The sequence below is a fragment of the Ostrea edulis genome, chromosome 9, assembly GCF_947568905.1.
Source record: "Ostrea edulis chromosome 9, xbOstEdul1.1, whole genome shotgun sequence".
NCBI lineage: Eukaryota > Metazoa > Mollusca > Bivalvia > Ostreida > Ostreidae > Ostrea > Ostrea edulis.
This window is the reverse complement of record NC_079172.1, coordinates 52,620,056-52,633,249: the sequence shown is the minus strand read 5'-3', so window position 1 is coordinate 52,633,249 and position 13,194 is coordinate 52,620,056. Positions and strand designations below refer to the sequence as shown.

Genomic DNA, 13,194 nt, shown 5'->3' with positions numbered 1-13,194 from the left:
TTGTCAGTTGATGAATGTTGAGTCTTCAGAGTGTTTTGACTAAAAAGTAGATCACCGTGACTTATTTTTGGATTTTGATGGCTATATTTGAATATTTCAGATACTATTTGACTTACAATCATCAAACTTTGTCATTTGATGGATCTTGAGTCTTCAGAGTGTGTCGACCAAAAAGTAGGTCACTGTGACCTACTTTTGGAATTTGACGTTTATATCTGAATATTTCAGATACTATTTGACTTCAATTATCAAACTTTGTCAGTTGATGCATCTTGAGTCTTTGGAGTGTGTCGACCAAAAAGTAGGTCACTGTGGCCTTCTTTTGGAATTTGACAGCTATATTTGAATACTATTTGACTTGTCAGTTGATGCATCTTGAGTCTTCAGTGGGTCGACCAAAAGTAGGTCACCGTGACTTACTTTTGGACAGTTACATTTAAATTTTTAGGTACTATTTGACTTAACATCATCAAACTTTGTTAATTGATGAATCTTGGTTAGTGAGAATTTTTGCCTGTTCTACAATGTATCAGAAGAGCGATTCTAGGCCCATGGGCCTCTTGTTAATCTTTAGAATGCTTAACTAAGGTATTACTAATGATCAGCAAAAATTTTAGTGTCAGTAGTCAAAGTACATGGGAAATACAGAGGTCACGAGTCCTTGTTATGTAAATAAAGCTCGTACCATGTTTTGTCTACATAGGTTAGATAAACTTGTAAAAGTTTCATATAAACCAGAATTTTTTCAATTTATAAGTGAATTTTTAACACAATTAAATAGTTTGTAGTGTTTTGCACACGTCATTTTGTATTAAATACGCTATTTTCTATTAATTAAACAGTCTAATGTAAACAAAAACATGGCACGAACCTTGTTTACATAACAAAAAATTTCGAGTGCTGTATCTCACTTTAACTCAACAACTGATATTCAAATTTTGGTTGACCATTAGAAATACTTTAGTTAAGCATTGTAAACAATAACATGAGGCCCACAGGCCTTATCAGTCACCTGAGTACTAGTGAAAAATTATCACTACTCCCAAGGACTATGAAATCTATAAAAAAAAAAATTCTGTTCTGAATATCTAAGCTAAATTTTAACATTCAGTGAAAGTATAAAAACAAGATGTGTTCTTACAACTTCAATGCCCTCATAAGTGCATAGACTGATGAAAGGCTTCATATTATACAATAGGTGTATTAACATTAAAAGATATGACTAATTTGGACCCATCCTAGAGTCAAAACCCTGGGTTGTGAAATTCACCATTTTTTTGTACATCTTTTTCTGCTATTCCTTAGCATGCATTTAGATTCTATGCAGTATCAGCAAACTTACACATAAACACTATACACTAAGTTTGGTCCAACCCTGGGGTCAGAACCCCTACCTAGGGGATCATGAAATTTACAATTTTGGTAGAAGCCTTCCTGCTTTACATCTTAAAGCATTTAGTTTTTCTTAAACATGTGCAGTTCTAGAGAAGAATATTTTTTGAAAATTGGTCAATTTTGCCCCGCCTCTAAGGTCCCAGGGGTGCAGGAATCCTGAAATTTTCAATTTATATCCCCCTTGTCCCAAAGATGTTTCATACCAAAGAAAAAAATTGGTATAGTAGTTAACAAGAAGAAGTTAAAAGTGTCTATTGTTCACACATTTAATAACTGACCATTTTGGTCCCACCCTGATACCAAAACCCCTACCCCTTGGATCATCAAACTTACAATTTTGATAAAGGACTATACCTGCTCTTTCTAATATCCATTTAGTTTCAATTTAGTATCAATAGTACGTAAGAAGATGTTATTTAAGTGTTTTACACAAAAAATACTATATAGTAAGTTTGGCCCTGCCCTAGGTTCAGAACCCCTACCCCAGGGATCATGAAATTTACAAATTTGTTAGAGGCCTTCCTGCTCTATATCACTATGCATTTAGTTTATTGAAATTTACAATTTATGGCCCCCTTGTCCCAAAGATGCTTCATACCAAATTTGAAAAGAATTGGACTGGTAGTTATCAAGAAGTTAAAAATGTTCAATTGACGATGGGCAACAACCAATTGCAATAGGTCACCTAAGTTTACTCAGGTGACCTAAAAGTGGGGGAATAAAATTTTAGCATTTTCAGCTCAAATCATAGCCATGCCCCATTAAAAGCAAATCGGCCATTATCTCCCTTAAAAGCTTTCTTGTATAATAAAAGTTGTTGAGTGTGTTCAAACAGCGAGCCCAAGACCAGGGTTCAAATTTTTACACAGGAATATATAGGAAAATTCTGTTAAAATCTTCTTAAGAGCAACAAGGGTATAATTTGTTAAATCAATATCCAAGCATCTGCAAGTATAGTGTATATACATTATGATCTTGCAACCAGAGTAAGGGTGCAAATTTAAAGGAAAATCAAAGACATCAAGGATATGTATGCAAAAATCTTAGTGTATTTTAGATTCAAAATGCTCAGTAGTTCCTGGGGTCACATTAGAGGTTCGAACAAAGTATGAAGATTCTTCAAAAATCTAATTTAATGAGCAACTCGTGAAGTATGATTTTACCATTGAATAAATAATTCAAGCAAAATTTGGTTTCCGGATGATAACTCAGAAAGTTTAAATCCGAATCAAATGAAACTTTGATATATTGTTGGGTACCAGGTAAGGAAGATCCCTATTGATTTTGGAGAAAAAAGGTCACAATGACCAAATATAGAATGCAAATTTCAGAAAAATTTGGTTGCCGGATGATAACTCAGAAAGTTTAAATCCGAATAAAATGAAACTTTGATATATTGTTGGGTACCAGGTAAGGAAAACCCCTATTAATTTTGGAGAAAAAGGTCAAATGTCAAGGTCACAGTGACCGAATATAGAATGAAAATTTCAGAAATATTTGGTTTCCGGATGATAACTCAGAAAGTTTAAATTCGAATCAAATGATACTTAAAGATATTGTTATATACCAGGTAAGGAAGACCCCTATTGATTTTGGAGAAAATAGGTCAAAGGTCAAGGTCACAGTGACCGAAAATAGATTTAAAATTCCAATAAATTTTGGTTTCCAGAGGATATCTCGAAAATTTTTAATTTGAATCAAATGAAACTTGGATATATTGTTGGATACCAGCAAAGCAAGGCCCCTATTGATTTTGGAGAAAAAAGGTCAAGGTCACAGTGACCGAAAATAGAAACTTCAGACAAATATGGTTTCTGGACAGTAACTCGAAAAGTTTAAAACTGAAATTAGTTCTTCACAATTGTAAATATGCCACATCATTCCTGACTTTACAATGTATCCCATGCAACTCGGCTCATGCACCCCTGGGTGCATATATTGATTTTTTCAAAATTGAATCTGGACTAGGTCAGGAAGCTTTCATGTGAATGTAAACTTTTCTGGCCCAGTGATTTCTCAGAAGATTTTTAATGATTTTTCCTATATATTTGTATGTAAAAATTGATTCCCCATTGTCGCCTCATCTAACCCCCTCGGGCCATGATTTTAACAAACGTGAATCTGCACTATGTGAGGAAGCTTTCATGTAAATTTCAAATTTCCTGGCCCAGAAGTTTTTGAAAGGAATAATTTTAAAGATTTTCCCTATCAATTTGTATGTAAAACTTTGATCCCCCCTTGTGGCCCGGGGGGGGGGGGGGGGGCATGATTTTTACAAACTTGAATCTGCACTATGCCAGGAAGCTTTCATGTAAATTTCCACTTTCCTGGCCCAGTAGTTTTTGAGAAGAATATTTTTAAAGATTTTCCCTATATATATGTATGTAAAACTTTGATCCCTATTGTGACCCCACCATACCCCCGGGGGCCATGATTTTAACAAACTTGAATCTGCATTATGTCAGAAAGCTTTCATGTAAATTTCAGCTTTTCTGGCTCAGTGGTTCTTGAGAAGAAGATTTTCAAAGATTTTCCCTATATGTTTGTATGTCTAACTTTGATCCCCTATTGTGGCCCCATCATATCCCCGGGGGCCATGATATGAACAAACTTGAATCTGCACTATGTCAGGAAGCTTTCATGTAAATTTAAGCTTTTCAGGTCCAGTGGTTCTTGAGAAGATTTTTAAATGACCCCTCCTATTTTTGTGATTATCTCCCCTTCGAAAGGGGCATGACCCTTCATTTGAACAAACTTGAAAGCCCTTCACCCAAGGATGCTTTTGACCAAGTTTGGTTCAATTGGCCCAGTAGTTCTGGAGAAGAAGTCGAAAATGTAACGGACAGACAGACGACGGACAACAGGCGAGCAGAAAAGCTCACTTGAGTTTTCAGCTCAGATGAGCTAAAAACAATTTAGTTCATACTTCTGAGTATTTATTTTTGAATGATTTGGAATAGTACGCAGACACGTAGCATAGTTTTTCGAAGTGTAGAGACGACCAGGGGAGAAATTGTCTTCTACAGTTGTTGACAAGTAGAAAAGGAACCAAACATTTCTCTTTTTCCCAAACTTCATGCTCCTAAATAGGAGGGAGGGTGCTCCGTTCTTCAATTCATTCATTATTACATTTTTACCATTCATTACTACCACCAAAAGAGTGGGGCCAACCCGCCCATTACTTATCACTTATTCAAAAGGGTCCTAAATACAGAGAACCTCGGTCTTTCAATTGTGCGACAGAACTTCATCTCTATTATGAATTCTACCGAAGATTATGTCAGACGATGGGCTAAATAGGAAAAAGAAGAACTTGATACATTGTCAGAATGGATTAAAAGTATAAGAGGAATATTAAATCCCGCATTAGACACGTTAAAACAAAAGTACGTACCATCTACCCTTCTGTGTTTAGTAAACCAAAAGAGATAAAAGAATTGTATAGGTTACAAGAGGAATATGTTTTGGTTCCAGCTGACAAAACTTGTAACAACATTGACTTTGTTTGTAAGACTCATTATTACAACAGTATTTTTAAAGAAACCTGACATTAACTTCACTTCTGATAATCGAACTCCAACTGTCCTTCCATGCTTCAGGTTTAGACACATTTAATATCCCAGTCAATGAGTCGAATGAATATGAGTTACTGTACCTATACTGGATTCCTAAACTACATAAAAACCCTTACATCTCTGGATCTAGTACGTGTTCTACCAAGCCCCTCTCTTTGCTCCTCACGAAAATATAAACAGCTGTGAAAGAGAAACTTCAAACTTACTGTGCGACTACATATGCCAGAAGTGGTGTAAATCAAATCAAAAAGTTATTTTGTATTAAGTTTGTGATTAAACAATTTTATAAAGTAGTCCTCCTTTGTAACTCTGAAAATTTCGCAGCCATTATACATTTTATAAAATGGAAATACATGTTGAAATCTCCATGACCACAATTGGCAAAATGTTTGGAACATGACGAATTTCTTATACTTGGACCCCAAGTTTAATCCCAACTGTTTAGAATTGAATTTTACATTTAACCGAACTTCCAAGTGTTGTCTAAGTGTGCATTATATCGCTACCAGTGTAATTTATGACGTCACAAAGGACAATTACTTACGTTGTGATATGTTCACGTTACTTAGCAATAAGTAATGCAAATGCCAGCTACATGAATGATTTTTCATCAGAGGACAAACAAGAATATTGATGAGGATCCTGGATTGGTTCAAATAATGTTGACTGATACATATACACTTGTATGTGTTATATATATATATATATATAGAGAGAGAGAGAGAGAGAGAGAGAGAGAGTTTGTATATAGAGTTTGTAAAAAGAATTCAGTATTTGATACAGTAAATACATCCCATAATAAAAGTCAAGAAACACAAAACTCGAATTACATAAAATTTCACTGTTAGCGCTTTTGGCTTTAATGCCTCTTCATACAGTTATAAAATTAAATATGTCATTTTATAACTGTCTGAAGAGGCATTAAAGCCGAAAGCGCTAACAGTGAAATGTAATTCGAGTTTTGTGTTTCTTGACTTTTATTATTGGACACACACACACACACACACACATATATATATAAATATATATATAGTTCAAAAACTTCATGTTCAATGGTGAACACTACCTGCAAATAAGTGCCACAGCTATGGGAACAAAAATGGCACCATCGTATGCCAACATATTTATGGGGAGACTGGAACGTAGAGTTCTACATTATTCACCAGTTAAACCCCTTAGTTGGCTACGCATTGAGATGAAGTGGGTTGACGGTCGTGAAAGCCTGGACGATTTTATCGAGATGGCAAACTCTCCATAATTCCATCAAGTTTACTGTGGAAATTTCCACCTTAAATAACACTTTTTTGGATACCACAGCCACATTTAGAAACGGGCAAACTGAGTTTAATCTCCTCACTAAACCCACTGACTCTCATTTGTACCTTATGTCATCTAGTTGTCATCCACCCCACACTTTCAGAGGTGTGCCTAAGGGTTTAGCTACCCGAATCCGCCGCATCTGCTCTACTCCTACTATTTTCCAAGAACAAGGAACAAAACTCACCTCACTAACAGAGGATATGATCCTTGCAAGGTACAGTCCGCGATTGATGAGATGTCACGACAGGACCGACAGTCCCTCCTCCAGTATAAAGAAAAACCTCAGAATGACAGGGTTCCATTGGTCACTACATATCATCCCGCCCTCAAGAACATCAACGGTATTCTGAAAAAACACCTGCCCATTCTGCATGTCAACAAACGAATGGCTGGTGTTTTTAAGGAACCACCGATGGCATCCTTCAGACACCCCAGAAACCTGAAGGACGTGATAGTAAGAACCAAACTGAATAACGGTTTACCCAATGGAGGTTTCAAAACATGCTTAGACCTCAGATGTCAATTATGCAAATATATCTCGGACACTGAGGGTTTTAGCAGTCCTGTCACAGGTCGCAATTATAAAATATTGGGAAACTTTTCCTGCAAAACCAATAACTGCATCTATCTCATCAGTTGCGATGTCTGCCAAAAGCAGTACATAGGAGAAACAACAGACCTTCGCAGACGGGTCAACAACCACCAGTCCTCCATCAGAACCAAAAAAGATTTGCCAGTAGCAACACATTTCAATGGCAATAACCACCGATGGGAGGACATGGCAGTAGTGGTTATTGATCATGACCCAAGTTGGTCAGATACCGAAAAAAAGCAGAAGGAAAAATTCTGGATGCACAGGTTGAAGTCATTTGAACCGCATGGTATCAACAAACCTACCGACTTCACCAGGATGAATTCGGGCTAAACCCTTACAAGATTTTAAGCTTCATCTAGACCTACTCGTCTGATCACGTCCCTAACAGTGGTACTACATTTTTTTGTATGACCATTTTTTAACACATTTTTTTCTTTTCAATTCTGTTTACAATCACCCCCCACCCCCCCTAATTACTTTGACTTTCATAACCGATTGTAAAACCCATTTATCCGATTCTGTGATTCTCTGTTTTTTGCACGTCTACCCTTGAAATGATCAGTACGGGAATGTCTGATGTTGATTCAATTTCCTAGGCTGCTTATTCTTTGTTTGGAGTTGGTACACTTTGTTTACTTATTCAAACTTGTTATTTACATTAATTTTTTCTCAGATTTTGTTCATTTTTTATTTCATTTTTATAGTGTTCATTCATTTACATAGTTTATTTTTATCTATTTTTTATTTATTTATTTTTTGTCGATATTTTTTCCTTATTATTATCTTTTATAAATTATTTATTCTTAATGCATAGTTAAAATAGAATCTCTCTGGGTACGAGTTAGCTTTACTTTTTCTAATTTGTCAACGTAATTGGGTTAACTCGTTCCACTTGAGATTAATTAAGTCTATTTTTATCACTTCGTACATTTTGGATCAGCTCTTTGGACGAATAAGGCATGTACTGTCCTAATTCGCTCCACTTTTAACATTGATTGGCAAGCCTAAGTAAAGACCAAAAAAACGTGTAGTCTGCGTTGTAAATACGTTTGTAGATTAGTGCAGTTGTAGTGCTAGATGTATTTATATGTAGTTTTTGTTATTATTCTCTGTTGATATTGGCCACAAACACACACACACATACATACACACACACACACATATATATATATATCACATAATAACCAACGACCAGTTCCTGCGAGTACTTTCGACGACTCTTCGGGCAGTTTGTCTTTCAGAACGTCGCATAGTTGCTTGCGTTATGGCCTATGGTCCTCTCTTCAAAAACATGAAACCATTTTCTATCATTCGTCGATCTACGTTAATGTTTTAAAAATAGCATTACTCCTCAACATTATGAAATATGAGAATAACAGCATTCATTGATACATGATCTATTGAAAACAGACAACACTGAAACAATGAAATGAACCGCTGTAGCTCAATTGATTTAAACAGGTCAAATTCAAATCTTTGCAGAAATTACCCAAATGCTTCGACTTTTTCTCATGTCCCCATATTACAATCTAGACTTCTGGATTTATATCGTGTTATTTAACTTCTAATTTCCCCTTTAAATATAAGCCAAAGGTCACTTGCGTGTTATAATTGATATTAAGAATTTTAAACAATGAGACATTTAGTATGGAGGAGTTGGAGGTTGTATTCCTGACATCGGATATACTGCTTCCACTTTACCAAAAGTGGGAAGAAAAATTAAGATCATCTTAATATACCTTTGGTGACAAAAGTTCAAATTCAAAACCTTAAATTAGAAATGAATGTGACAACATTATATGCAAACTGACTCTGGCCAGTGAAATAAAGGGTGGGAATGGGGGTCGATTTTTGCATACTTCTTTTTTTAGCAAAAATTAAAATGGATAATATGACAAAGAGAAAGTCCCTAAAATGCACTGCGGCTGATTTTAAATAAAAACTTCAGAATCCTTTAAAATTAATTCACATTGTATTACAGCTGTGAGACATGTGACCTTAACCCATGAGGAAGGGGTTACCAGCTGCTGCGCCGGCTCCAATTCCGGTTCCTACGTTTCCAGCTCCGGAGAGAAAATAAGCAGCCAGAGCTCCGATGGCCAGAACTCCGAGAGCGTTGTTGGTGGTGGAGGTAGTGGTGGATGTCACGGTCTGGGCTGAAAACAAAGGATTAATATTTAGTAATACTGTTGAGATTTAAAGCTGCAAAGGATTATTGTACTATATACAAGTACATGCAAAATGGACCAAAATTCGTTTTCCTTTTTAACTACATGTATGCCCTAGAGTCTGAACCCCCTGATGGAGGGATAGACAAGTTTTGTTCCCCATACCCCAAAGATATTCCATATTCAATGAAAAAATGGTCATTTAAATTCAGAGAAAATGGTGATTATGTTCAAATGGTAACGCACGACGGGCGATGACGGACAATACTAATCGCTTTAAGTGACTCACGTGACCTTAGAAAGCAGACGCCAAACTTACTTCCACAGACAGTGCCACTGTAGTTAGGGTAACAGATACATTTTCCAGCAAAGACTACAGCAGTAGCCGGACTACCAGTGACTGTTACGGTATCGAGCGAGCAGAAACCTGCGGACGTTGACGTACATGCAGCAACACCGCTAGTGCCAAAGTTGCAGGTTCCACCCCCGTAAGACAAAGCCTGGACGCTATGAAGACCTGAGAAGGAAGAAAAATTACATTGAAATCTATTATGATGGGCATCGGAAAATGACTTGCAGGTCAGTATTTCAAAATATTCGATAACTCAAATCTTATGGGCATTCCAAGTTTTATCCCTTGTATTTCCACTAAGTGTTCATTCCTTATATTAGATTCATTTAAAAATTGCAGAGGAAAATATAAATCTGCATGCAGTGTTAGAAATGTACAGAAACACACTCAGAAATAGAAACTGTAAGTTGGTAAAAAATTTTCTGTACTATTTTTGATTTTATTTCCTGTTTGACATGCTGTTTGGTTGGCAAAGCAACATACATATACTTGAATTTTCACAAACATAACTTTCTTCGTAAAGCCTTGCGACGTCATCAACGCTTGGCATTTTTGTTTGAATCCATCTCATTCAAAGGCGTATTCGTCAAGTGATAAATCAAATTACATCCTAATAATAATCAAATTATATCCTAATAATAATCAAATTACATCCTAATAATAATCAAATTACATCCTAATAAGGAATGGATTTGATTGCAGATTATGTTATTGGGTTATAATACACACGTAACTGGAGAAGATTATGCTGGTGTGTTATAACGCAATACAATCTAGTCTGTGTCGTATATCGTCGCACGCCACCGCTGAAACGTACGTTCCTCTTCCCTTTCAAGGGAGCGTACGCTTCACGACGATGGTGTCATATTGCCCCAGTAAGACGGTGTTCAATTCTCATCTTGGAAATACCTTCTATATTTCAGTCATCAAAAATAGCATTTAAAAGCTGATCGAATGACGACTGGCCACCTTAATGAGATACTCACATAGTGTCACAGCGCACACTGCCAGAATAACCAACGATTTCATATTCCAGCCTTGGTTCTGTAACATAATAAATGCAATAAGACAATTTTCAATGCCTTGATGAATTAAAAAGGATGCTGCACAAAATAGCGATAATTCCCTAAATGGGATTTCCTCTTGAATATTTACATGTTTACGACGTTCCATGGCTCTCGCTTTAAGCAATGTAACATGTGTACTTCTACCCTTGAGTGTGTCTGAGGGGGTGTTTTCTCTGAACTATTCAAAACCATTGAAATCTTATACAATTCCATGACTAAATATTACAGTGCAAGTCGTTCGAACCACCGGCTTGTCTTCCAGGTTGTGGGGGGGAAAATGATGATATGAATCCTCTTGAAAATCCCCTCTGAAGTCGTTTTTATAAAGATGCCGACACGTTTCAGCAATTAATGTATCGTTTAAATTACACCCCCTGCAAGTAGTATCATATCGATATGATACCACTTGCAGGGGGTGTAATTTAAGGTAATTCCACCCCTCTAGAATTATAGGTTCAATCTTATATTTGATTGTTGATTTTTCAAATAATACATGTATATATTTTAGTAACAAATAAGAATGATAAAATAAGTATGATGCGGTAACAATAAGATTGTCATCAATTAGCACAACACACCTGTTATCAACATCAGAAAATTGCAATTTTCTTTAAACAACGTTAACAAAATTTCACAAAAACTGGTTGTAACGATATAATAGTATTCATGAAACTGTTTCTTAAATATACAAAATGTTTGTGAAAAATAATAGGGCATCTATTTCGCACCTTGAGAATAAGATGCTCTTATCGAGGAAACGCAATTTTCATAGAGTTATCTCCCTTGGTGATTGATACAAGCAGCTTAAGTACAAGTCATCTAACTTGGGTATTAAAGGAGGCGCTGTTGCAGCAACCTCTCTCTTTGCTCGTGATGGATCTCACAGTTGTGAGATTGTTGTATTTGAATAAGAAATGTCTTGCCATTAGCATTAGATATACAATTTAAAAGCTTGTACGAGATAAAGTAAACCTATCGCATAATGGACTTCATAAATAATTTAATGAAAACAGAGTTTGTGCCCTTGGATTCAATATTTTGAAACATATAATTGATTATTCATATATAACTTAGACTTTTGAAAAAATTTATGGTTGGCAAGAATTTTTACAATAACTATTGAAAACGACTCCAACAAAACTTATATTCCTGTCATGTATAAATCTTATTGAATCATTGACTTTGCAAAATCTTATGACGTCACAGGAGGGTGGAAATACCTTGAACGATGTATAAATCGCTGAAACGTGTTGGTATCTTAATCAAAACGACTTCAAAGGGGGTTTTCAAGAGAATTCATATTTTTATTTTTATTTACAACCCGGAAGACAAGCCCCTGTGATTCGGACATAATCAAGGTACAGATTACAAACCTGCCTCGGTAACCTAGTGGTTAGCAAGGGCGGATCCCCCCTTTTTTGCGGACCAAAAAATTTAAGAGTTATTCAATTTTAACGAGTCTTTGAGTCAAAATGTTATGAAAGGTGGATACTTACAATGTACATGTAATTGCTTGCATCATTCAAATGTATCAACACCAGTGTATCATTTAATTCTAGGGTTGATAAGACGACACACTGATATATATATATATATATATGTGTGTGTGTGTACGGTATTTCCGCCATATACAAGTATCACTTAAGAATTCTTAAAAAGGATATGTAACATAAGTTTTGTTTACGAAGTAGACAATTTGAAAGTGAAAAAGAAGTGCCAGGAAATGCTCAGAATGCAGGATTTTGCACCATTTACCCCAAAGCTTCTGGGGGCCTAGTCCCCATATATATATATTCGACCCCTGGCTGGGGCGAAAATTTTCAGTACCTAGTTGTGATTATTTAGTGCTTTATATATTAATTAATTGATTATCACATGTATCGTTTAGATCCTAGGGGTAAACGTAAGGTTGGGTGTTATAATTGTTTGTTTGTGCTTTATATATATATATAATATATATATATATATATATATATATATATATATATATATATATATATATATACACTAATTAACACTCTACTTTCTTAAAGTGTCGGGTCTAAAAAGACACGTACTACACACTATGAAAATTTAACAAATATTTATATATCGTTAACTGAATTGAGAAATTCTAACTGTATAAAGTACCCTTTTTTTTTTCAATTGTTCAATTCCATCTATTAATGTGATATTTGTTTATATAATTCATTTTTATTTTTTATTATATGCATAACCAACAACACCTAACATCCAAAGTGTCGGATCTAATTGTAGATCAAATAAATAAAGAGTTATAAAGCACTAAAAATGACCAACGACACAATTTCCTATTGTTTGTGTCGTTGGTCACTTTAAGTGATGGGAATGATTTTAATGAAGGTGGCGTGTATCATAAAATTATGCTAAACACGTTCATTTCATCCGTCACTTGTCCAAATCGGTTATTTTTTCTAAAGCTGAATATGATAATTTCTTTCTATAAAAAAAAAAAATCCCAATTCGCCTTCCACCCCCCATCTTACCTGTCTCTTTGAATCTAACAGATTGACTGCGTTTAGTACACCTACCTATAAATATACCCCGATTTGACACTAGGATGGTTCCAGAAATCTTGTTATTTATGATGCCTCAGGTACAAATACGAAGCGCGATTGGCTTCTCTAAATTTCAAAGATCAGAAGTGCATGATATGTAAGCTAGGTATGATTACCCGATATTCTTATAATATTATGGAACTCTG

The 13,194-nt window shown here is 35.4% G+C and overlaps 2 protein-coding genes across 3 annotated transcripts in view; one reads left to right on the top strand and one right to left on the bottom strand.

The window, feature by feature from the left end:
• Positions 1-7,492: 7,492 nt before the first annotated feature.
• Positions 7,493-13,194, bottom strand: part of LOC125659155 (uncharacterized) — a 13,144-nt gene continuing 7,442 nt past the window's right edge. The window contains exons 1-4 of one of the 2 annotated variants that reach the window (XM_048890744.2): positions 11,969-12,036; positions 10,392-10,449; positions 9,373-9,570; positions 7,493-9,041 (exon numbers count right to left, since the gene is read on the bottom strand). In XM_048890744.2, the coding sequence (XP_048746701.1) occupies positions 8,884-9,041; positions 9,373-9,570; positions 10,392-10,449; positions 11,969-11,977 (423 nt within the window). In that variant the 5' untranslated portion in view covers positions 11,978-12,036 and the 3' untranslated portion in view covers positions 7,493-8,883. Of the gene's footprint in view, positions 9,042-9,372; positions 9,571-10,391; positions 10,450-11,968; positions 12,037-13,194 lie in introns of those variants that run through there. The other variant, XM_048890745.2, reaches the window with a different exon arrangement.
• The window catches only part of LOC125659154 (uncharacterized), an 11,489-nt gene continuing 7,826 nt past the window's right edge, over positions 9,532-13,194 (top strand). The window contains exon 1 of the mRNA XM_048890740.2: positions 9,532-9,632. Coding sequence (XP_048746697.1) covers positions 9,622-9,632 — 11 coding nt within the window. The 5' untranslated portion in view covers positions 9,532-9,621. The remainder of the gene's footprint in view (positions 9,633-13,194) is intronic.